We start from the raw sequence: 23,816 nt of genomic DNA on the forward strand, positions 1-23,816 counted from the left end.
TGACCTCAGGTGATCCGCCCAGCTTGGCCTCCCAAAGTGTTGGGATTACAGCAGGCGTGAGCCACTGTGCCTGGACTTTTTTTTTTTTTTTTTTTTTGAGACGGAGTTTTGTTCTGCTGCCCAGGCTGGAGTGCAATGGCATGATCTTGTCTCAATGCAGCCTCCGCCTACCAGATTCAAGCAATTCTCCTGCCTCAGCCTCCAAAGTAGCTGGGATTACAGGCGCCCACCACCACTCCCAGCTAATTTTCATATTTTTAGTAGAGATGGGGTTTCACCATGTTAGCCAGGCTCGTCGTGAACTCCTGACCTCAGGTGATCCACCTGCCTCGATCTCCCAGAGTGCTGGGATTACAGGCATGAGCCACCACTCCTGGCCTCAATAATAAATTTCTGTTGAACAATTCACTTACTCTTACTCGTCCCTTTCTCTCTTCCTCCTCCCCTTTCTCTCTTACCCCTTTGAGAAAGCTAATAGCCAAACTTGAGCAAACATTTTCTGATCATAGATGTTGGGGGAGAAAAACTACTTTCAAAGCACTATCAGCCGGGTGCGGTGGCTCACGCCTGTAATCCCAGCACTTTGGGAGGCCGAGGCAGGCGGATCACAAGGTCAGGAGATCGAGACCATCCTGGCTAACGCGGTGAAACCCCGTCTCTATAAAAAAAGATACAAAAAATTAGCTGGGCGTGGTGGCGGGCGCCTGTAGTCCCAGCTACTCGGGATGCTGAGGCAGGAGAATGGCCGAGAGGCAGAGCTTGCAGTGAGTTGAGATCCGGCCATTGCACTCCAGCCTGGGTGACGAGCAAGACTCCGTCTCAAAAAAACAAAAACAAAAACAAAGCACTATCAGTCTGTGGCTAAAGCATAAGCTCTGGCTCTTGGCATCAGGAATTTACCATCCAGCTGTTGGGTAGTGACATGAGTGCTTCTTAGAACCATTGATAGTTTGTAATTCACCAGTGCAACCTATGTTTTTTGTGGATAAAAAGTGACACAGTTGTAGATTGAACTAAGAAACGATGTGGCTGAGTACTAAGTTAGTGGTGCAGAGTGTAAGGGAAATGGGGATATAGACAGAGGGTCAATTGCGGAAGGCTTTCTTAGAGGAACTTGACGGAGAGGGAAGTCATCCTAGAGAGAAGGGACCACGCACCAATGTTTGCAAACCACTTAGAACAATGCCTGGCCCATACTAAAAATGAGATATGTGTTTATTAAATAAAAATGCCCAACATATTTTTATGCGATCAGAATTTTATTTTATTTTTGTTTACACATGAATATAAAAATATAGAAAAAGGCTTAATTCATGAAGTTGCTATAGTTTGCTCTTTCTCAAAAGTGCTCACATGAGGGCCACAAGAGCACTTATTTGTCAGATATTTGTACACTATATACTAATTCTAGAAATAGCACCTTCAGGAGACCCCAAACCTGAGGATCACATGGACCCAATCATATCATCTGCGTGAAGAGACCAATCCTCAGAAATATCGAGAAAGTGAGATGGCTGCAGAGGTTGGGCCTCCTGAGCCCCTGCTTGGTGACAAGGGACCTGGGTATGCTCTTCTTCATTGAAGACACAAGGTGGACAGTCGCAGTTGGGCCTTTGGCTGGACTGTGACAAGCTGAACACCTCGTAGCATTTCTCATCCTTCTGGGCTATGGCCCTGCTCTGGCTGGCTACTCTCATGGAGCAGGGCTTGGTGAGCCATGGGGACTTTAGGGGTGCAGCACATGACACTGGGATCACAAACTTAGATGGCGTGCCCTTAGAAGAGTAGTGTATTTCAGTGCTGTAGATAACCATGTCCTGAGAGACAGCTTTGACCCTGATGCCACATTCAGTAACACGGTAGGTGAACTGGTAGGCGTGTGGCTGAACATGGTTTGGGGGACAACCCAGGCCCAAGTGTAGCTCATGAAAGTGTACACACACATCGTTGTTTAGCATGAAGGGGTGCACTGTGACCATGAACCAGTCTATGGAGCACAGCACAGTCATTGGACTTTGCCCTGAACAGGCTGAAAACGCAGAGGTGAGGAGGATCATCACTCCTATGAGCTTAAAAACTTTCATCCCTGCAGCCAATCAGATAATGAACCACAGGAAACAGGAAGCCGTCCAGTGAGGATTTCTAGAGCACACAAAAACACAAGAGGCAAGTCATCTTATTTTCTATTGAAAGTTCAAACGTGATATATTTTTTAAGCAAAAGGCTGTTCCTAAAGCATTAAGAAGAGGAAAACACTCATTCGAGAGAGAACTGAACTTTAATTTCATTGTTGGAACTCACGTGTTTATGGACGATTACAATGGCTTTTTAAAGTGACTTTCCTGTGCTGTTCTAGTATAAAACACATATCCCTAATATGTAGAACAACAGTTTACACTGATCAGGACTGGCATCCTTTTGTGTTTAACGTCAAGACTAACCCAAAACAGAACAGTTTTTGTGTCAAACACTGAATAAAGAGATAGGAGATAGAGTTTAATTCAAGATGGCAACACTTACCTCTTGAGGGGCCTCAATGTCCTCTCATAGACCATACTAATGAACCCTTCCCTATTGCTTTTTTGTTGTTGTTACAACAAATTTGATCAAATAAAAACCTATGAAGGAATTGTGGTTTATTCTTAACAACCAAATATTGAAATTTTGCCGAGTGGCTTACTTAAAAGGATCATACGAATGCTTCATAAACTGGCAGTGGCATCATAAGTTATTATGACCAATAGAGTCCCTGATAAATTCTTTGGGACACCTTGTAAAATACTGAAATTGCGGAAACATAAAAACATGCTGGTTTTGAATTTTACATTTTTCAGTGCATATTACACATGAAAACTACTGTAAACATCTTATATTAAAGAAAGGGACCAGGTTGTGGCGACTTATGCCTGTAATCCCTGCACTCTAGGAAGCCGGGGTGGGAGGACTGCTTGAGCCCAGGAGTTCAAGAGCAGCCCAGGCAACATAGTGAGAGCCTGTCTCTATAAAACAGTACAAAAAACTAACCGAGCGTGGTGGTACACGCCTGTAGACTGAGCTACTCGGGAGGCTGAGGTGGGAGGATTGCCTGAGCCTGGGAGGTTGAGGCTATAGTGAGCCAAGACTGCGCCACTGCACTCCAGCCTGGGCAACAGAGACAGACTCTGTCTCAAAGAAAAAAAAAAAAAAAAAAAGGAAGAAAGGAAAGAGAGAGGGAGGGAGGGAGGAAGGGAGAGAAGGAGGATTGAGTTTGTACTTTACACATTGATTGACAAGATATCTCCTTAAATCTTTGCTTTACATTCTTTTATTTTCTCTAGCTTTTTATGTTTTCTTTTTCAATAGAAAGCTCTGTGGCCACTTCCTAGTCCCATTGCTTCTAGCTCTCAAAGAGTGGCAGGCAGACCAGTGAGGAGAAAAAGCAGTGCTAGGAATAAGTATCTAAAACATGCTGTCAGAAGGAGGTAACAGATGAAGAAAGAAGAAAGCAAGAGCAACATCATCCAATGTTTTCCAACTCAACTTTCATTTTACAAGTGAAAATGACATAAATCACATAGTAAAGCGCCTAAAGTTTGGAAGGAAATGTATATGCATATAGGGATTCACTTTCGTTCCCTGCTAAGTAACCCCTGCACAAATTCATTCTTTGACTCATGTTTGTTGAATGCCTACTATGTGCATAGCAATGGGCCAAAAAATATCCCAAGACATTTCTCTCCTTTTTCCCCAGTTGCAAAAATGCAGCTCTTTCTCTTCCCTTGATAGTGATGAATTTGCTGCATTGTTTAATGGAAACCATGGCACAGGAGCCCACTAGAAAAATGCACTGGCCTAGATGAAATGTTTTGTTTCTGATTGGCACAGATTGGTCTCACTGTCTTTCACTCTACCATTAATGATTCCTTATTCTCTCAGGGGTGTTGAGGGTGTAAAAGAGAAGCCCCACAGGTCTGCCAGGCTCCTTCCTTTCCTCTTTGTTCCTTCTGAAATGTCTCCCCTGGGACAACTTTTTTGGGGTTTGTTTTTCACAAAGCAAAAGTAGAAGCAGCAGCAAGAAACACAAAAACCTACCCCCTTTCTCTCCCCTGCACCAAAAAACCCCAAAACAAACAAAAAGGAAACAACAATAACAACACAAATAAGTAAATTCTGATGTGAGCTGGTCCTAGATGACTCAACAGTTAAGTAAAGAAACCACCTGCTCTGGAATAAATACTGCATAACATTTGCTGAGGCGTCTTTTGGAAGCTGAGATAATCTCGCCATCACTACTGCACTACTGTCTTGGTCTATAGAAGACCACCTTGTCCTAAATGTGCTTTAGGTAGGTTTTCTTTCCCTTCCTGCGTCTCTCTTTTTGTCTCTCTCCTTTCCTTCTTTCTTTAACATCATCCCACAACCTGGGCCTAATTGCCCTGAATGAAAACCTCCTCCTTAAGTAGTTCTGGACTAGGCCAAGGAAACAACTATTTTTGTTCAAACCCCAAAATTAACACCCAAGTTTAAGGCTACTCTTTTCCAGAGAGCTAAGCCATCCATTTCCTCTTCCTCCCTCAAGCATCTTTCCTGTACTCCTTCTCCTCCCTCCCCAAAGATAATCCAAATATAATTATAAAATGTCTAGAATTTCTGAGAAATGAGACTGTTGTCCCTCAAGCAATCATTTTAGACTACCTCACTTCTCACCCCCACACATTCACTTCTTGTATTATGTTGCACTGAGTCAGTCTCAAAGGAAGGGGTTCAATAACGTCATTGAGTTTAGGGGTTCATTTAGTACAAGTCTCCAAATGTGAACACGGCAGAATCCATTTCCTCTGATTTTCGTAAAGCCAAGAACAGCTCACCATGTGATAGGAGAAATAAATGAAGATGACTAGGCATGTGACAGCATACCCTTGAGCTCAGATAAAGCTTAAAGAGGAGGTCACTGAGACCCAGGTTTAAGGTTGCTCATCTCTAAGGGGAGAGAAAGGAGATTAGGGTGAAAGCAGAATGTACTTTCTAATGAGCTTGCAAATGAGCTAGAAAAGCTCATTGGCTAGTTAGAAAGCTAGCTCATTGGCACACTTTGGGATTTACTCCTTGCTGAGAACAGATCCTCAAAGCGGGGCAGCCTCCCTTCTCCTGCTACCTGCAATTCCTAGGGAAGGGTAGAGTTGTGTGTGTGTGTGTATGTGTGTGTGTGTTTGTGTGTGTATGTGTGTGTGTGTATGTTGGGGGATGGTTATTATTATTATTGTTTTTTGAGATGGAGTCTCGCTCTGTGGTCCAGGCTGGAGTGCAGTGGCACGACCTCAGCTCACTGCAACCTCTGCCTCCCGGGTTCAAACGATTCTCCTGCCTCAGTCTCTCGAGTAGCTGGGACTACAGGCACCCACCACCATACCCTGCTAATTTTCGTATTTTTGGTAGAGACGGGGTTTCACCATGTTGGCCAGGCTGGTCTCAAACTCCTGACCTCAGGTGGTCCGCCTGCCTTGGCCTCCCAAAGTGCTGGGATTACAGGCGTGAGCCACCATGCCTGGCTTGGGGATGGCTATAAGTCATTCACAATACAGTGTGAATTCATCAGCTGACTTTTCTAACACCTTGCTGAGATGTGCTGGAAGAATGGGATCCCAAACAAGGGAGGGAGAAAGTGGGCTCCAGTTATTGTGGGCAGAGGGAAAAGAAGGCTGAGGGGCTAGAGATGGGAAGGAGATGCCAGAAGAGAGGGCTGTGTGGGGGTGCCCAACTGAAGGTATTTTTAGCCATCATGCAGGCCATGCACAGTATCCCAGGAGCTGTGGGCAGAATTCTATTTAAAGTCTTTAGAACTCTTTAGAGCTGATGTGGAGTTGGGGACTGGGGAAGAAATAAATGCAAAGAAGGGTCCACTCATTTTGGGACTACTGTCCAGCTTCTTGGGGAGTCCTCTGGGCTGAGAAAAAAAAGCAGTCTCAGGGTCTGTATTACTGTAGCCCCATTTTAACTCGATTGCAAATTAGTCCTGCAACATGCCTGAAGCAATGAGCTTAGATGCATTTGTATAGCCAAGTAGGGCTCAGCTGTTGGTACACAGTGTCCTGAACTGAGCTATAGAGAGGTCAGGCAAACCTAGAGCTTCTAATAACACCTGGATGCAAAATGTTTGCTTTCCTTGAAGCCACAGAATACAAGTAGCTTTCTGTTTTTTTGTAAATGGAGTTTATGCATATACATTTCCCACTGGCTCCTTTAACAGAGTTTTCCTCTTTCCCCTTTTTTCAAGAACTCCCTAATAAGCCTTAATAAATTCTCTACATTAAAAAATCATAAAACGTTTCATTTTGGGAATATAAACTGTATTTCCTTTCTTCCCCTGTAAACACATATGCTCTTTTAATTAAGTTCAGAAAAATGCCAGTGTTTATGTTTAAGAGCTATCTATGTCAGTCACTGACAGTGATACAATCTGATTAGCAAAGCCAGACTGAGATCTCATAGTACTTGTGAAACCAAGACAGCCCTTTTCTTCTTATAGACAGGAAGAGAGTGGATTGGCCCAAACAAAAAAAGGAAAGAGGAAGAAGAGCTACCACTTAACTCCCCATCGTTAAAATTTTTTATGCTGAAAATGCTGCTTATAAAGTTAAGCAGTTGTGCTGTTTTTAAATTGACAAATAAAAATTGTATATATTTATGGGATACAGTGTTCTTTGTATACATGTAACAATGATCTATGTATACATTGTGGAATGATTATTTTAGATCAAGCTGGTTAACACGTCCATTGACTTACTTTAAGAAGTAGAGAGTGGAGTGGAAGGGGTAAGGGGAGATACTGGTCAAAAAGTAAAAAGTTGCAGTTAGACAGGAGGAATAAGTTCTAGTGATCTATTGCACAGCATGGTGACTTCAGCTAATAATAATGTACTGTATATTTCAAAATCGCTAAGAGGGTAGATTTTAAATGTTCTTACCATGAGCTCTATTTTTTAATGTTTTATAATAAAGAGATTGAATATTGGTCTAAGCACAGAGCATTTTTAATCTCAGGACCCCAAAAAAATCCTTTTAAAAAGAGACAAAAGCTGAAGTCCAAATTAGTTTTGTGATGTTAGAGAGTGAATTGAGAAGTGTAAGAGAAATCGCTTTGAAAGCAGACAGGATTTTTGGTCTCCCCATCTCCTCTGCTGTTGTTAGAGACACGTATGAACTCTTTGCATGAAGAATGGGAAAGGGAATTAGCTAAACATTTCCACATCTGGTTTTGGAACGGTTTGGAAAAAGAATTCACTCCATAGGCTCCTGGAAGCTTTTTGTGTCGACAGTTATTTATTTTTAAAATTCAGTATACTCGTGACAGCATAGTTATCATTTGTATATTGTTTTCCCAGAAACTTGTTGTCAAAACAAAAGGAAACAGCAGGGAAAAGGAAACTCCAAAGCAGCATGCAATTATTTCAGGGAAATGTAACTGTCAGGGCTTTGATTTGCAGCAAAGTTTGTTCACTCTCTTGCAGCTGATTTAAAGAAAAATGAATCTGAGTCAGAATAAAGATTCTTTTACAAGACAAGAACGGAAAAAAAGGAATCCTAACACTTTGTGGGCGCTTTAGTTTAGACATTCAAGCAGTCAAATTCTGACTGTGCCCTGCAAACTATCTCAAGGTTTGAGAGCCTTTTAAAATGGAGGTTCTTTTTAAAGCCCAGTTTTAAGGAATTAGTTGGTTCACTGCTCTCAAAGAAAGTGACAATTGTGATTAATACTAATGATGTTGAAAGTACATTAAAGTGAGTTAGAAAATTAAATAACTGCTTTTGTAGAATTTACATTAATTTTAAAGACGCTGAGACTGGTTCAGTTTTCCAACCTCATGAAGCACAGTGTTAAAGTAACCGCACATTATTCATCATTTTGTGTGGAAGAAGAATTATGAACTGCTAATGCTTAACAATGTCCATTTTCTCGGCAGAGAAAAACACCTTGACCGAACCCTAAAAAGGCTTCATTAAAATTAAACTAAAAAGCAGTCATTAAAAATTTATTTCTGATTCTAAAAGTAACTGCAGAAAAATTGGGTGCTGTCGAAAAGAAAAAAGAAGGAAACACCCTTCTCAACCCCCAAATAACCATTGTTAAAATGTTTTATATATTTCTAATTTGGGGGGAAAGTATATGTCCACATATATGATTCGAAGTTATCTCAGGGGAAAAAAAGTCAAGGCTTTTTGAAAGCTGTTTTTAATTTTTGACATTGAATTTTAAAGCAATCAAAGCATTATTTTTGTTTGGGCCATCTGGTTTTGTTCTTATAATCTGTTAAGCTATCAAGCATAGTTTAAATGTCATGGTTCATCTCATACACAAATAAAGGTTGCGAAATAAATAAGAATCCAAGCTCCTTGTAAGAGAGAAATTTCCGCTGGATCGCAAATTTGGTTACTAAAAGGTGAGTAGTCTAATGTGAAATCAAACTATAATAAGGCTACACAACAAGGGTAAACCATGCCCTGACTGAACATAAATATTCCTAAATAAATACAGAAAGCCATACTTTAGAGGAAATTGCAAAGATCAGGTCATGGGAACTCCTCCCCTTTTGTGCAGAGAAGCTGAGTTGGTTGAATTTTAAACTTGAACAAAGAGATGTATTTCATAATTTCCATGAAGTGTGAGGGACATCCCAAATGTATGCTCCTAATTCAGTTTATGTTTTAACAATTTATTTGAGTTTGATTTTTTTCAGCAAACTACACCCTTTGCCACAAAGCCCCAGAGTCCCTTCTCATTTTAAAAGACAAGGTAGGTTTGTGTCTGTGCAGACCTCTCAACTCCACGGCAGCCACGGCCACATTTTTAACCCGTTAGTAGTCTCTGGGAGTCTGCCAAAACCAGATAAAGGCCCATTTGCCTGAGGTGATCCGAACTCATCAGAAGGCAGAGGATTGAATCAGATGTTCCTTCAAGGGCTTCACCACCTCTTTGATACACCTGTGTCAATAAATGAGGGCTCTAGATGGCTTCCAAAAATGGTCAGGCACATTCCCGTCTCCCTTTCAAAACTGGGATTTTTGAGTACAGGTTTTCTTAAAGTGAGGTGCACGCATATGGCCCCTTAGGTGTGGCCTAAGTCCAAAATAAACCACAGCTGACTTTATAGGCTACTTGGCTGATTTTTCACTGACTTGACCAGAATGCATCTTTCCAAAACCCAAAGCTACCTTGTGTATGCCCCACCCAGAATGTGGTCACTTGGTGCATGTGTATAATGCCCTGACTGAGGCCATTCACCATCGTTTGGCTCCTGAGAGGTAGAAAAGGTTTTAGAAAAGGTTCTTTTGATAGGAAAGCTGTTGGTCATTGTTAGCGAACCTACAATTTGGGAGGCATGCGTGCATATCAGAGCAGGTAAAGATGCATTGCTCTGTGATGAGGACATTGTAGGAAGAGAAATTTTCTCTCTCTCTCTCTTGCTCTTGTGCGCTCTCTCTCTCTCTCACACACACACACACATAGTGATGGACAGACAGACAGACACACACATACTGAGGAGAAGAAAATCCCCAAGTCTGTTTCTTAGTATTGCCCTGATCCCTACTATTTCTCCCCATTCCTTAGTTATTGTACCGTAAATTCCTTTAAAAATGGAGTCTTGGTCTACTATAGTATCTGGTACACAGTAAGTACTCAGTAAATATTTTTTAAATAAAAGAAGGAAGAAATTAATGAATGACCACCAGAAATCACCACCTGCCCCTGTGCTTCCTTGTCCAGCCCCTAAGGGCCTGAATCTAGTTATTGGCTAACCCCTTCCCCCACTCCTTCTCCAGTCTCCCAGTTGAAGGCCTGGGGTAGCAGTAGAGTCTTTCTATAATAGTTAGAGAGTACAGAGTCCTAACAAGGGTCCTGGCCTGTCCACTTGCACACCTACTTACCTTCTAGGCTCACTGATGCCAAGGGCTCTATGTCTGTCCCACCCAACGGTACCCAATGTCCTGTCAATTAGCTCTTAGTCAGTGACCCCAAGTGGAGCCAGCACTCTTTGTACCCCTTTTCCTCCATCCCTGTGATAAGTCATCCTCTGGAAAGAAGACAAAGTGGAACTCTCCCCTAGTCTGGCCTTTACATGGGAGGAAAGAAGAAATTATCAAGCCGTATCTAGACCAAGTTCAGGCAATTGAGAGACAGCATAATCAGAAGCGGAAGCCTCAGGTCCACAAGGTACTGAAGAATGGTGGGGTGCCTTGAAGGGGCTTGGTAGAGCCCCCAGGTTTACCCAGGCAAATGGAATTAGCCCCTGAGGTTGTCCAAGGATTCCCTTAGCTAGAAAAAGGAACCTAAACCACAGGCTGGATATCTGTTCCTCCTGAGAGCAGACCTACACATCCACTCCCAGTTCCATGCACAGACACAGAAATCAGAAAACGCTAGAGGTTTCAGGGAAAATCAGAGGCAAGATGGGTGAATTCTCCCCTACACCAACTTGACCCTTGGCTCCGTCTGGGCTGGGCTTTTCACTCTGCCAACTCGACTAAAAGAGAGATCCAGGCCAACTTCAGGTCTGTTTGAGTGTCCCTAAGCCTGAATGTTCCCAAAAGTGCTTTGCAGTTGACCCCATCTCCACATATGATAAGAGTATTGTACTAGTAAATATCACTATACACTTCTCTGATCTGGACTTTTTATATAACAAAGATTTGACTTTGGGTGTCATGGCTCCTTATCCTAGCAATATTAAAAATAATAATAAAATTTTAATTAGCTGAATATGGTGGTGTGCATCTGTAGTCCCAGCTACTTGGGAGGCTGAGGCAAGAGGATTGCTTGAGCCCAGGGTGAGACCCTGTCTCAAAAAAAAAAAAAGGCCAGGGCGGTGGCTTATGCCTGTAATCCCAGCACTTTGGGAGGCAGAGGCGGGCGGATCACGAGGTCAGGAGATCAAGACCATCCTGGCTAACACAGTGAAACCCCGTCTCTACTAAAAATACAAAAAATTAGCCAGGCATGGTGGCATTTGCCTGTAGTCCCAGCTACTTGGGAGGCCGAGGCAGAAGAATCGCTTGAACCCAGGAGGCGGAGGTTGCAGCGAGCCGAGACGGCACCGAGACAGTGAGTCAAGACAGTGAGCAAGACTCCGTCTCAAAAGTAAAAAAGAAGAACAGGGTGTTGGTTTGGTGCCTTTTTCCTGCAATTAATTACTTGGTTAAAAAAAAGCAATTGGTTAAACTTGTGTTCATCATTTGCATATTATAATATATAACATTTTAAAATACACTATATATAATGTTAAAAATAAATATAAAAGTCTCATCTATTGTATCTAATAATAAATATATATATTACATTAATATAATTATTAACAACAAAAAGGAAGTTTCCCCCCACTGGTAATCTATCTTCCCTTAACAAAGAATGAAGGACTTTCTTTCTGAAATTTTTCTCTAGGACTAACACTTGAACTTACATCACTGGACTACAAATGTTTAGGAATACCTATCTATGTATTCTATATCTATATATCTAATATTCTATTTATTTTATTTTATTTTATTTTATTTTGAGACAGAGTCTCACTCTGTTGCCCAGGCTGGAGTGCAGTGGCCGGATCTCAGCTCACTGCAAGCTCCGCCTCACAGGTTCACGCCATTCTTCTGCCTTGGCCTCCCGAGTAGCTGGGACTACAGGCGCCCGCCACCATGCCCAGCTAATTTTTTGCATTTTTAGTAGAGACAGAGTTTCACCGTGGTCTTGATCTCCTGACCTCGTGATCCGCCCACCTCGCCCCACCAAAGTGCTGGGATTACAGGCGTGAGCCACAGCGCCCAGCCATCTAGTATTCTATATATAGATATACATATTCTCTATATATCTGTATCTATTCTATATCTATATAATCTATATATTTTATATAGCTAATTATATATACATATATGTATAAAATTGTGGGCCGGGCGCGGTGGCCTGTAATCCCAGCACTTTGAGAGGCCGAGACGGGCGGATCACGAGGTCAAGAGATCGAGACCATCCTGGCTAACATGGTGAAACCCTGTCTCTACTAAAAAATACAAAAAACTAGCCGGGCGAGGTGGCGGGCGCCTGTAGTCCCAGCTACTCGGGAGGCTGAGGGCAGGAGAACGGCGTAAACCCAGGAGGCGGAGCTTGCAGTGAGCTGAGATCCGGCCACTGCACTCCAGCCTGGGCGACAGAGCGAGACTCCGTCTCAAAAAAAAAAAAAAAAAATTGTGTCCTCCTGGCTGGGTGTAGTGGCTCACACTTGTAATCCCAGCATTTTGGGAAGCCGAGGTGGGTGGATCACAAGGTCAGGAGTTCGAGACCAGCTTGGCCAATATGGTGAAACCTACAAAAATTAGCCAGACACGGTGGCACGTGCCTATAGTCCCAGCTACTCAGAAGGCTGAGGCAGAAGAATTGCTTGTACCCAGGAGGCAGAGGTTGCAGTATGACAAGATCGTGCCACTGCACTCCAGCCTGGCCGACAGAGTGAGACTCTGTCTCAAAAAAATAAAATAAAATAAAAAGTGTCCTCCCAAAAAGATATTGAAGTCTGAACCCCTGGTACATCAGAATGTGACTTCATTTGGAAATATGTTCTTTACAGAGGTAATCAAGATAAAATGAAATCATTATGGTGGGCTCCAATCCAATATGACTTACGTCTTTACAAAAGGGGAAAATGTGGACACAGAGACAGACACACACTGAGGTAAGACAATGTGAGACATGTAGGAAGAAGGCGGCCATGTGCATCACTCCAGTGATGCGCCTACAACCCCAGGAACGTCAAGGATTGTCGGCAAATACCAGAACTAGAAGAGGCTCCTCTAGAGCCGTCACGCAATATGGCCCCGCCGACACCTTGATTTTGAACTTCCGGCCCCCAGAGCTGTGAGACAACACATTTTTTGTTGTTTTAAGTCACCCAGTTTATGTACAGCAGCCCTAGCAAACTAACAATTATATCTTCCTAACAAATGGAACAGACACACGTGCTTCCTTTCTGAGATAGGAGCCTGCAATTATTAATGTTCTGACTCCGTGTTTTGTTACAATCTTAAATTCCGTTTAGAATTAGAAATATGATGAGGCAACAAGGAATAGAAACAAAAACTTAGAAAGAAAGGGGCCAGTTAAAAGTGGTGTTGGTGCTGATATTTGATGCCTACAGGAGAAACTGAACTAGAATTGCACTGTAATATCAGGGAGACGTTCCCAATATAAAAGTTGTCCAAAAATGGATGGGGAAACCTGGAGTGAAACTAAGATCTCTTTGTTCCCTGTAGGCATTCAGTTAGAGGCTGGCTGGCCACTTACTGGGGTGACTGGAGAGGGAGATCCTGTCCTATATCAGAGGCTAGAGTAGATGGTGTTTGGCCGGATGTGGTGGCTCACGCCTGTAATCTCAGCATTTTGAGAGGCCAAGGCGGGCAGATCACCTGAGGTCACGAGCTCAAGACCAGCCTGGCCAACATGGTGAAGCTCCGTCTCCACTAAAAATACAAAAATTAACTGGGTATGGTGGCACATGTCTATAGTCCCAGCTACTCGGAAGGCTGAGGCGGGAGAATTATTTGAACCGGAGAGGGGCAGAGGTTGCAGTGAGCTGAGATCGCACCACTGCACTCCAGCCTGGGCAACACAGAGAGAGAGAGACTTCACCAAAAAAAAAAAAAAAAAGGATGGTCTTTAAGGTTCTATCACAGAATGCCTCATGTGTGCATGCGTGTGTGTGTGTGTGTGTGTGTGTGTGTGTAGTGGAGCGATAGATTAGCACATTATGAACACATGCATGCATGGGAACCCACACACATACATACATCATGCACACATGGAGAGGTTATTTATGTAGGTCTTCTCTTGAAAGTCTTACAATGTCATCGATGCCCACAGCCTCCAATCCTGACATCCAGAAGATTATATACCACTTTCTAACAGGGACTTGACCTCTCAGCCAGGTTTTTGTTGTGACTGGATGTGACTGTGTATTGGTGGCAATTACAAGGGGAAGGTGGAAGGGGAGAAGGGAGGGCAGGTCATGATATAGAGGAAAATACTCAGAATGATTCTAAGTATTAGCCATTGAGAAAAAAAAAACCTTAGAATGGAGCTTACTGCCCAGCCCTGAAGCCTGTGGGTGGGGCAGTGGAAAGGGTCTTTCTTCTTTCTGTTTGTTTGTTTGTTTGGGGTGTGTGTGTGTGTGTGTGTTTTGAGACAGGGGCTTGCTCTTTGCTCAGGCTGGAGTGTAGTCGTGTAATCATAGTTTACTGCAGCCTCATCTCCTGGGCACACGTGATCCTCATGCCTCAGCCTCCTGAGTAGCTGGGATCACAGGCACGTGTAACCACGCCTGGCTACTTTTTTTTGAGGAAATGGTCTTTCTAAGCAGCATGGTCTGTGAAAGCCTGAACTGGGGATTCATGTGATGCCTGTCTTTAGGGGACTTACAGGAGAGCTGATCAAGAGAGATAACAGGAGGGAGTTATCTACTGGGGTGGTGCTGGGGAAATCTCTAGACAAAAGATATCCAAATTAAAGTGAAATTTCTTGCACCAAATTAAAAAGGTTGGGGCTCTGATCCTTGAAACTGTAGTCTATGGAGGCCCTATCACAGTTATAGGGAAAATGTTCAAAAGTAGAAATACTTTCTATTTCACCTAGAAAGCAGTAGTAGTGATGACTTTAAAAATATTTATTTATGCTTCTTTGCAATGTCTTAAGTGATTACAGAAACCAGGGGGTCTAAAATGCTTGTTTAAACATGTATGGGTTACATATGGCAACAAATCTCAAAATACGGCACTTTTGCTTTAATTTGGATATCTTTTGTCTAGAGATTCCCCAGTCCCACCCCAATAGAGTGCACTCCCTCGTTTTATCCCTCTTGATCCTTGCAGCTCTTCTGTAAGGGCCACAAAGACAGGCATCGCATGTTAAAACTGTGGTAACGGGGGTACCAGAAGGGCAGAGAGCCTTGGCCAAGATCAAGGTTGGATAAGTCAATCGGAGCCTCAGGCCTTTCCACCAGCCTGCCTGGCTTCTCTGCCTTACAACTCAGAGAAAAATGGCCAGACATTATAATGAATTTAATCACCATGAAAGAAAAGGAAAGTCCTGAGGTGGCTTGGCTTCTGGACTATGGCTCTAAAACACTTGGGTGATTCTGCTTCAGTGTCTGATGGCTGAGTTTTTAGGAGAGGGGACAGAATCAACTTTCAAACTGAGAAACCAAAGCATAGAGGGGCTCTGGGAGCAATTTCCCATGCATGACTCGGGGAAGCTGAGAGAAGCTCTAAGATGGTGGGTGGCAGTGAGAGACAGGGACAAAACTTTCTTGAAAATAACAAGAGGAAGAATGGCGTGTTCTCAGGCTTTCACACAAGACTTGTGTCACAGGCTGGAGAGGGCAGACCCAGAGAGACCCCAGCTGAGCAGGTGGTTTGTGCTTTCCCGGAGAGCTGAGGCCTCTAGAACTTAGGACAGTGAGGGCAGATGCTCGTCCCTAGGAGGACACCCACATCCAAGAAGAGCAGATAATTCCTGTATTCCAAGAGCTCTGTGCACTTCTTTATGAACCTGCCCTGCTTCTGCTTCCACCAAACATAGCTATTTCTCAGGCCAAGCCACCAGTTCTAAAATTGATCGCACTGCATTTATGCTGGGTATAAATAGACATAGATGGGCTGTTTAATTTCCTACGTGGCTACCTTCTGTGAATTGGAGTACCCTTGGGAGTAGAAGAACAGAAAGAGGTTTAAGGTAGGCAGGCCACTAGGATTTTTGAAACTTGGATATTTTGTCTTATACAAAGAGCAACAACTTTTCTATACACTCTCAAAAATAATCCTACTTTTTAAAGCTTTCTTTTTACACCTAAGTGATGAGAACAAAGACAGAAACTGAGTCCACCCACTAGACAAAACCTTTCATCATAGGCAGCTGCTTAACTGTAACAACTGAGATTCCCACAGAAGGAAGAAAGGAAGGAAAACAGGAAGGAGGGAAATGGATATTTATTGAGACACTGTGTTACTGTGTTAAGGGCTGTACGTGCAGTATCTCACTTAACCCGCATAGCAACTCTGTGTGGTATTATTATTAGCTTCCTTTTATGGAAGAAGAATTGATGATAAGGAAGGTTAGGAAATTCACTAAAGACACAAAGGTCATAAGTGGCAAAGCCAGGATGAGAAGCTTCTATAGTTCTCTGTCTAGTCTATGCCAGTGCCAAGAAAGTAAACACAGTGAAGGTGTTCACAACAGAGGACCTAAGAGTGGCAGTGGTTGTTTATGGGTATCAGAGTCTAGGGTTGTGGGGAGGTGGGGAAGTTAATAGCTTTTCAAGCAGGGGAAATTGAGAAAAATAGAGGCAATAAATGGGAGACAGAAATTAAAGGGCATTTAGAGTAGATAATTCTGGACCACTGTTTCTATTTTATCACTCTATATTTTAGACTTCTTGACAGCACACAGCCATTCCTTATTTCAATGTAACACATTTATTCCATGGGCTGTGTGCACACCCAGAACACAGTGAACCTCGAGACACACTGTATATTCAGGCCTTCTCAATCTGTTTTGACGCGGGAAATGTGTATGGCTTCTGTACAAAGCCACCAGATATGGCAACCCCAAACTAAGAAGAATGGCCTGTAGACTCACCCAATAAATCTTCCTGAATGGAAAAAGGGTACCACACATTCTCAAACTCTTGCATTTGTTATGGAAGTGGAGAATCACATATTCCTGATTCCACTCTGAGGACAGGGATTGTATGTCTTTCTGATTTCATCATGTCTTTAAAAAGAATGGGCTTCTTTTGCCAAGCCTGAATGTTTGTGACACTCCAGACTTGGATGTCAGGGCTTGGATGGGAGGGAGGCAAAGAGTACAGACAGTCGAATGACTGAGTCAGTGGGCAATGTCTCATTAGTGCCATGTTGGAAACAACCAGAGCTAGGCAGCCCTAGTTCCCTGACATAAGTTGGGTTTTTACAAACATTTTACTTTGTAAAAACTGGAAAAGAGTGAGGGGCACTTACTGAGTTTGAAGAAAGCAGCCGGGTGAAAGCACCCTTCATTTCTGATTAAATCCAGTAGCTTGGGTTGCTGAAGAAAGGAACTGAGTTTATTTCCCCCTAATAATACCATCTGGCAGTTTCTCAGACTTTTTTTTTTTTTCTTTTTTGAGACAGAACCCCACTCTGTCGCCCATGCTGGAGTACAGCAGTGGGATCTTGGCTCACTGCAAGCTCCACTTCCTGGGTTCAAGCGATTCTCCTGCCTCGGCCCCCCGAGTAGCTGGTATTAAGGCGCCTGCCACCGCGTCTGGCTAATTTTTGTATTTTTAGTAAAGATGGGGTTTCACCATGTTGGCCAGGCTGGTCTCAAACTCCTGACCTCAAGTGATGCACCCGCCTCGGCCTCCCAAAGTGCTGGGATTACAGGGGTGAGCCACCGAGCCTGGCCCAGTTTCTCAGACTCTTTATGAAGAATCCTATATTGTTTGAGCTATGAACTGGCTCATAATAAGAGATGAACAACTGTGGCACCCACCTGTTAGAAATCAAGACTGGGGTATTAAAACCAGAAGTGCTGGCCTATTAGAAGGGCCTGACCATTCTGTGTGGAAGGCAAACCTCGCCTAAACCCAGGGATTAGCATGTTCACATTGGGACAATAACTGAAGCAGGTGCTCATTCTATGGGTTGTTCGGAATCATTTTTCTGACTGCATAGAGGTAGAAGCTGAAATAGAATAAGTTCTCAGAGGGCATGACTCCAAACAGGGAATGGGGAGGGAAGGGAGGCATTCCTTATTCTTTGCTTCCTTGGAAAATGGAAAAAGAAGCTGTCACAAAATGGCAGCTGCCCTGGCTCATTGGCGGTTCTGCTAAGAAACTAGGGGACAAAGAGCTGATTAAAGAAGGTCATGTTTATCTAGGGCTGTGGTAATTGGAACACACCCTCACTAGTGATCTAAGTTTAAATCCCCAGCCTCTAAATAAGCAATACTTTCAAAAGGGCCACCTTATCATTATTTATAAAATAGTCTGATTTTCAGGGAGGAGTACTTCTCTTTTAAGCCTCTCCTTTAGAGATTTTGTATGTGGGAGATTATAGACCTCAAGGAGTATTATTTTTTTAAACTAAGTTTTAAAGTCACCATAGTGTTTGTAAATAAAATAAGATAAAATACAACAAATACCAAGTTTTAAGTAGCATCAATTATTTTTAAGTACAAGGGCTTATGGTTTTGCTGTCTTCTTCAGATTCTATGAACCTAGAAGGGTGACTGAAAACTTGGTGTTAGTGGTATTCTTGTTCTGATTTCCCTATATGGACACATCCTTGGAACTTCCAGATATGCCTAATTGGATATTGGGGATAAGAAGTGATTTGGGTGAGGAGAGAAGGCAAGGTTATGGAGGAGACAATGACTTAGTTCACTTATGGGACAGAAATGAGCGCAATGTATTTGGACAGACTGATAAGGACAGAAAAAAAGGTGAGAAGAAAGTCTAGGGAGAGAAGTTTGGAAACAATGAGGTCCTGGAGGGTTTCAGGCAGGATAGCCTAGTAGTGGAGTGCCTTTGATGTACCAAGAGAGATTTGGAATAAGACAGTGCTAACTTTGGGAATTACTTTTTAAGCATTGCTTTCATCATTTGTAAATGAGGATAATAATAACGATAACACTGCATAGGGTCGTTATGATTATTAAATGATACCATGAGTGTAAAACTGTTTAGTATAGCTCCTGTCATGCAAGTGCTCAATAAGTGTTATTATTAAAATTATTATTGTTGAATATAGAAACTAGACTAAACCACACATGGAAACAGAGTTCATGAGAGCTCCTAAGCTCTCTCTTTTCAAAATGTCTGGACTTTTGATGTAATGATAAGGAGAGTTTTCTTGTTTTTTTTTTTTTTTTTAATTTTTTGTAGAGACAGGGTCTTGGTATGTTGCCCAGGCTGGACTCAAACTCCTGGCCGCAAGTGATGTTTCTACCTCAGCCTCCCAAAGCATAGGATCACAGGCGTAAGCCACTACGCCTGGCTTTTTTTTTTTTAAATGCCCAGGGAATTGTAGATATACAGACCTAAGTTTGAATTGAGACTCTGTCACTTCCTAGCTGTGTGACCTTGGGTAAGTCCCTTCCCTGCCCTGGCCTCAGTTTCCTCATATAAAATACAGACAGTTATAATAGCAACCTCAATGGGATTGGAGGAGTGAATGAGATCTGAAAAACTGCACGTACAGGGCCTGGCACAGAGCAAGTGTCCAATCAATGGGAGCTATAGAATAGACTCAGGCAGACAGCCTGGCTGCAGGTCTCTTTCCGCCCCCACCTCCCTCCACCTCCTGGTTAGTCCCAACTAGAGTCCCATCAATCTGCCACTCTCCTCAGGGGTTGCTGGAAATTCCTGGCGCAGATGTCTCCTACAGAGACGAGTTTTGGATATTCCTCCATCCACCTCTGTTACCACTGAATTATGGGGAGAGAGAGAAGGAGAGAAGACCCATTGAGAGGGAGAGGAGAAAACAAACGACTTCTGTATACTGCTGCCCTGGCTAACCCAGGCCCATGCCTGAAATAGGTGTTCGGTAAATACTTGAGGAATGTATGTACAAGTGAATGAAAAAAAAAAAAAAAAAAAAAAGGGCTGCAGGCAGGCATCCGGGCAGGGAGAGAAAGAAATCCAAGTCATGGCAAACTTTTCCTGACTATGCCTCCATGACATCTGTCTGTACAGGGGCCTCCCCTGCCTATGGGTTCACTCAATAACTCCAGTTCGCTCCTTCCTTTTGCACAGATCACATACAACACCCTACATGCTCCCTTCAAGAGATCTAGATAGAAGCTTGGGGGCTCGCCACTTTGGGTTCAGAGCACTTGAATTCCTTAGCTGTGGGCAGAAATGCTGATCTCAGGCAGCGCAGCAAGGGGTATCCAGATATAACCCCATCCATCATTCTGAGATTCCCTTCTTGTCCTGAGATCAAGCAGTAGGGTGCTAGACAACAGGACCCACCAGTCCACTTCCATTTTCCATTTAACACATGTGAGCAATATGACTACCAGGTTTTGATGTGAAGGATTTGCAAGTGACTGAAGACACCTGTGCACACAGGTGGATAAACACGAGCATTGAACACGCACGCTGACCATCCAAGGGACTGACACTGAGGATTACGCTTTTTCTGGGCAACATTTTAAAACCTTATGTGTGAGGGTTTCTCAGTGCCCTTCACAAGCTCAACTTCTGTTCCAACATTTGTTTCAAATTAGATTTCCTTCCATAAAAATACCGCTTAACGACACACATGCAGAATATGCATTTGGCTTTTCCTGGGTGTTAAATATTTTATTTGATGTGCTGATTTTGTTACTACATCACTGGAAAATTAATCCACAATGAATTGCCTGTGTGACAAGCTCTCACCACAGAAGCAACAGCGATTTGAATCTTGAATCCTGGATTCTTTATCTCTTGCTCCCTGTGAGCTCCTAGCCTCAATTTCACACCCGATCTCCTGTTACCCACAAATTCTGCAACTGACACATAAACAGGCAGAACGTCTTTCTCTCTAAATAAAAACAACAAGAAATCAGAAAAACGGGGCAAGGATTCCACCTTTCGTGATGCCATTTAAAATTTAAAAAGTATTTTAGTCCGGGCGCGGTGGCTCACGCCTATAATCCCAGCACTTTGGGAGGCCGAGGTGGGTGGATCATGAAGTCAGGAGATCAAGACCATTCTGGCTAACATGGTGAAACCCTGTCTTCACTAAAAATACGAGAGAAAAAAAAAAAAAAAAAAAAAGCCGGGCGTGGTGGCAGGCACCTATAGTCCCAGCTACTTGGGAGGCTGAGGCAAGAGAATCACTTGAATCCAGGAGGTGGAGGTTGCAGTGAGCTGAGATTGTGCCACTGCACTCCAGCCTGGGAGACAGAGTGAGACTCTGTCTCAAATATATATATATATATATATTTATACATTTTTAAAGAGAACCATTAAGCCAGATCTTGCTAACACATGTAACTTCTTGATTAGTTCCACATTCACGTCATCTCTGCCTTGAGTTGGTTCTGGGGTCTGACTTAGCAAGCTTTCTTAAATCTCATTCCACATGTGCTGAGAGTGAGGGATATCTGTGAGTTGCTCATTATTGTTTAAGTTAAAAAAAAATAGTGAAGACCACAGCTGACTCCCAAAGTAGGCAACTCCAGCTCATGGGTTAATGAATGAGCCCCAGGGAGTATGTTTATGATGTTCTGAGATGGGGACTCTGAGGTGGGGGTAATTTTGGCCCAATGGCAGCTGGTTAGGCAGCTGGTAGAGAGCAGCTGCAGGAAGGGGACTATTTCTATGGGGGGTTAGAATTTAAAGTTGGACTTGTGGACAGAACTGTTCAAGTTGAGCTGCCCCTGGGTTGAATTCTCCCCCTCAGTATAGGTTACCAGCTTATGCTTTGACATCAGATGTACAAGGAGTTGGGGGAGGGAACTAGGGGTGAAAAGAAGGACCCCTGCCTACTTCCTGAGTCACAGCATTACTGGGGAGAAGTCAGGACCCAAAGGTGCCCATTGCCATGTGCCCTCCTTCCCCTCTACATGATGTTTTGATGGAACTTAGCATTTGAGAATGTACCGCCAACAGGGCTCTCATTTAAAATGTAAAATGTCCTTTCATAACTGTTGGAAAGGAGGTCTGTATACATAGAGAGCATCTAGGATTTGCCCATTTCTGTGAAAAAAAAAAATTCTTCCTGACTGTAAATCCTGTGCTCTGTAAATAATTTTTGGGTCCAAGAAGACCAACAACTTGCATTTTCCTACCCCACCGCCTGCCCTGCTTTTGAAGCCCACAGCGAGGGGAGGGGGAGAGGGCATCTGGAGGGAGGAGACGGCAAATGGATCCAAACACACATATTTATTTAGTAAACAAGCTCATCATCTCCTCAATTTTAAAATTCACTGTGAGCAAATACAAGCAGAGACTTCATTTGAAAAAAAAATGTACAGCATTCCCCTTAAAGCGACTTGGTAATTGCAGGAAGGAGAGAGCAACATTCCACCCAGGTGCTCACTACAGCACACCTGTGGGTTTGGAAACAAAGTCTCAGCTGTTAAACCTGAGGGGCCGTGAAGCCACCTTTGGATTAGGCTGTGAAAGGAAGAGTGGTAGGGGAAGGATGCAGAGGGCAGCTAGGCCCCTTCTTTCCAGGGGACTCCAAGGTCATCTTGCCGCCTTCTCCCTCTCCTCCTCTTCCTTCTCCTCACTAACATTTTTTTTCTTTTTCTTTCTTTCTTTCTTTCTTTTTTTTTTTTTTTGAGATGGAGCCTCGCTCTGTCACCCAGGCTGGAGTGCAATGGCATGATCTTGGCTCCCTGCAGCCTTTGCTTCCCAGGTTCAGGCGATTCTCCTGCCTCAACCTCCCAAATAGCTGGGACTACAGTGTGCACTACCACGCCCAGCTAATTTTTGTGGTTTTTTGTTTGTTTGTTTTGGTAGAGATGGGGTTTCATCGTGTTAGCCAGGTTGGGCTCGAACTCCTGACCTCAAGTGATCTGCCCGCCTTAGCCTCCCGAAGTGCTGGGATTACAGGCATGAGCCACCGCGCCCAGCCCTCATTCACATTTAGGGAGTACTAACAACATGCCAGGCACTGCACATAGGGCTTTGTGAGCCTTGCTTCACGTAGGCTTCACAGTGTTCTGAGGTAGGGGCTGTTATTATTCCCATGTGAGAGAGGAGGAAACTGAGGCCTAGAGACTTTGAGTGACTTGCTCACGCAGGTCACATCCTAGTAAGTGACCAGGAGTCAAGGCCAAGCTGAGCTCACTCCACAGCTGGTTCTCTCCCCACAGAAGTCAGACATTTCTTTAAGGCTCCCTTTGTGGGCTGGGTGTGGTGGCTGGGGCCTGTAATGCCAGCACTTTGTGAAGCTGAGGAGGAAGGTTGGATCACTAGAGGCCACAAGTTTGAGACCAGCTTGGGCAACAAAATGAGACCCCTGTCTTTACAGAAAAAAAAAAAAAAACTAAAAAAATAGCTGGTCACGGTTGTTGGCTCGTATAATCCCAGCTACTTGGGAGCCCGAGCTGGGAGGATCACTTGAGCCTGGGAGTTCGAGGCTGCAGTCAGCTATGATTGTGCCACTGCACTCCAGCCTGGGTGACAGAGTGAGACCCTGCTTCAAAAAAAAAAAAAAAAAAAAAAAGCCTCCACTTGTGGATCCTGTTAAGATGTTGATTGCTCTAGGGAGGCGTAGCCCTTTAAATCCCTCAGTTGTCCAGAACAACCACATGAAGAGAGGGTCCAGGTACATCACAGAAAATGGTAAGTAGGGGAGATGGCACCAGTAAGATGCTTCCCAATTTTCCTTTTTCTCTCACTTTATTCAAGTGCTATTCATGGTGGCCTCTGCCGTGGCTCACAGGCATCTTCAGGTTGTTCATAAGACCCACTAGCTTTTAATGAGGCAGGCAGCGAGGGGAGGGGACATGGATTAAAATCGATGTTGTTCTGTTGCCTCCCTTCATAACCTCCAAACTATAAAAAAGGGGCACGTTTCATGCAGAATAAAACAACTGTCAAGATATTTCTTATTTTTATGAACTGGTACAGTTTTACCCCCACTTAAAAAATGTGATTGACCCTAGAAAAGCCCAATTTATAAGGTTCTGGTACTTGTATTCTTTCTCAGAGCATTTTGAAGAAGGTTTATACACAAAGAGGATGCATATAGGAAAGTGATATAAAAACACCCTTGAATAGATTTTCTTTAACTATGATTTGATTAGCTTACCCCCTCTTTAGGGG

General features: G+C 43.4%; 1 protein-coding gene across 2 annotated transcripts in view; it reads right to left on the bottom strand.

Moving 5' to 3' along the window:
- Nucleotides 1-1,240: 1,240 nt before the first annotated feature.
- Nucleotides 1,241-23,816, bottom strand: part of PLAC1 (placenta-specific 1) — a 92,900-nt gene continuing 70,324 nt past the window's right edge. For both annotated transcript variants that reach the window (XM_011948727.1, XM_011948728.1), the window contains one exon: nt 1,241-2,142. In XM_011948727.1, coding sequence (XP_011804117.1) covers nt 1,446-2,084 — 639 coding nt within the window. In that variant the 5' untranslated portion in view covers nt 2,085-2,142 and the 3' untranslated portion in view covers nt 1,241-1,445. The remainder of the gene's footprint in view (nt 2,143-23,816) is intronic.

Source organism: Colobus angolensis, unplaced genomic scaffold (genome assembly GCF_000951035.1).
Source record: "Colobus angolensis palliatus isolate OR3802 unplaced genomic scaffold, Cang.pa_1.0 Scaffold283, whole genome shotgun sequence".
NCBI classification, from domain to species: Eukaryota; Metazoa; Chordata; class Mammalia; order Primates; family Cercopithecidae; genus Colobus; species Colobus angolensis.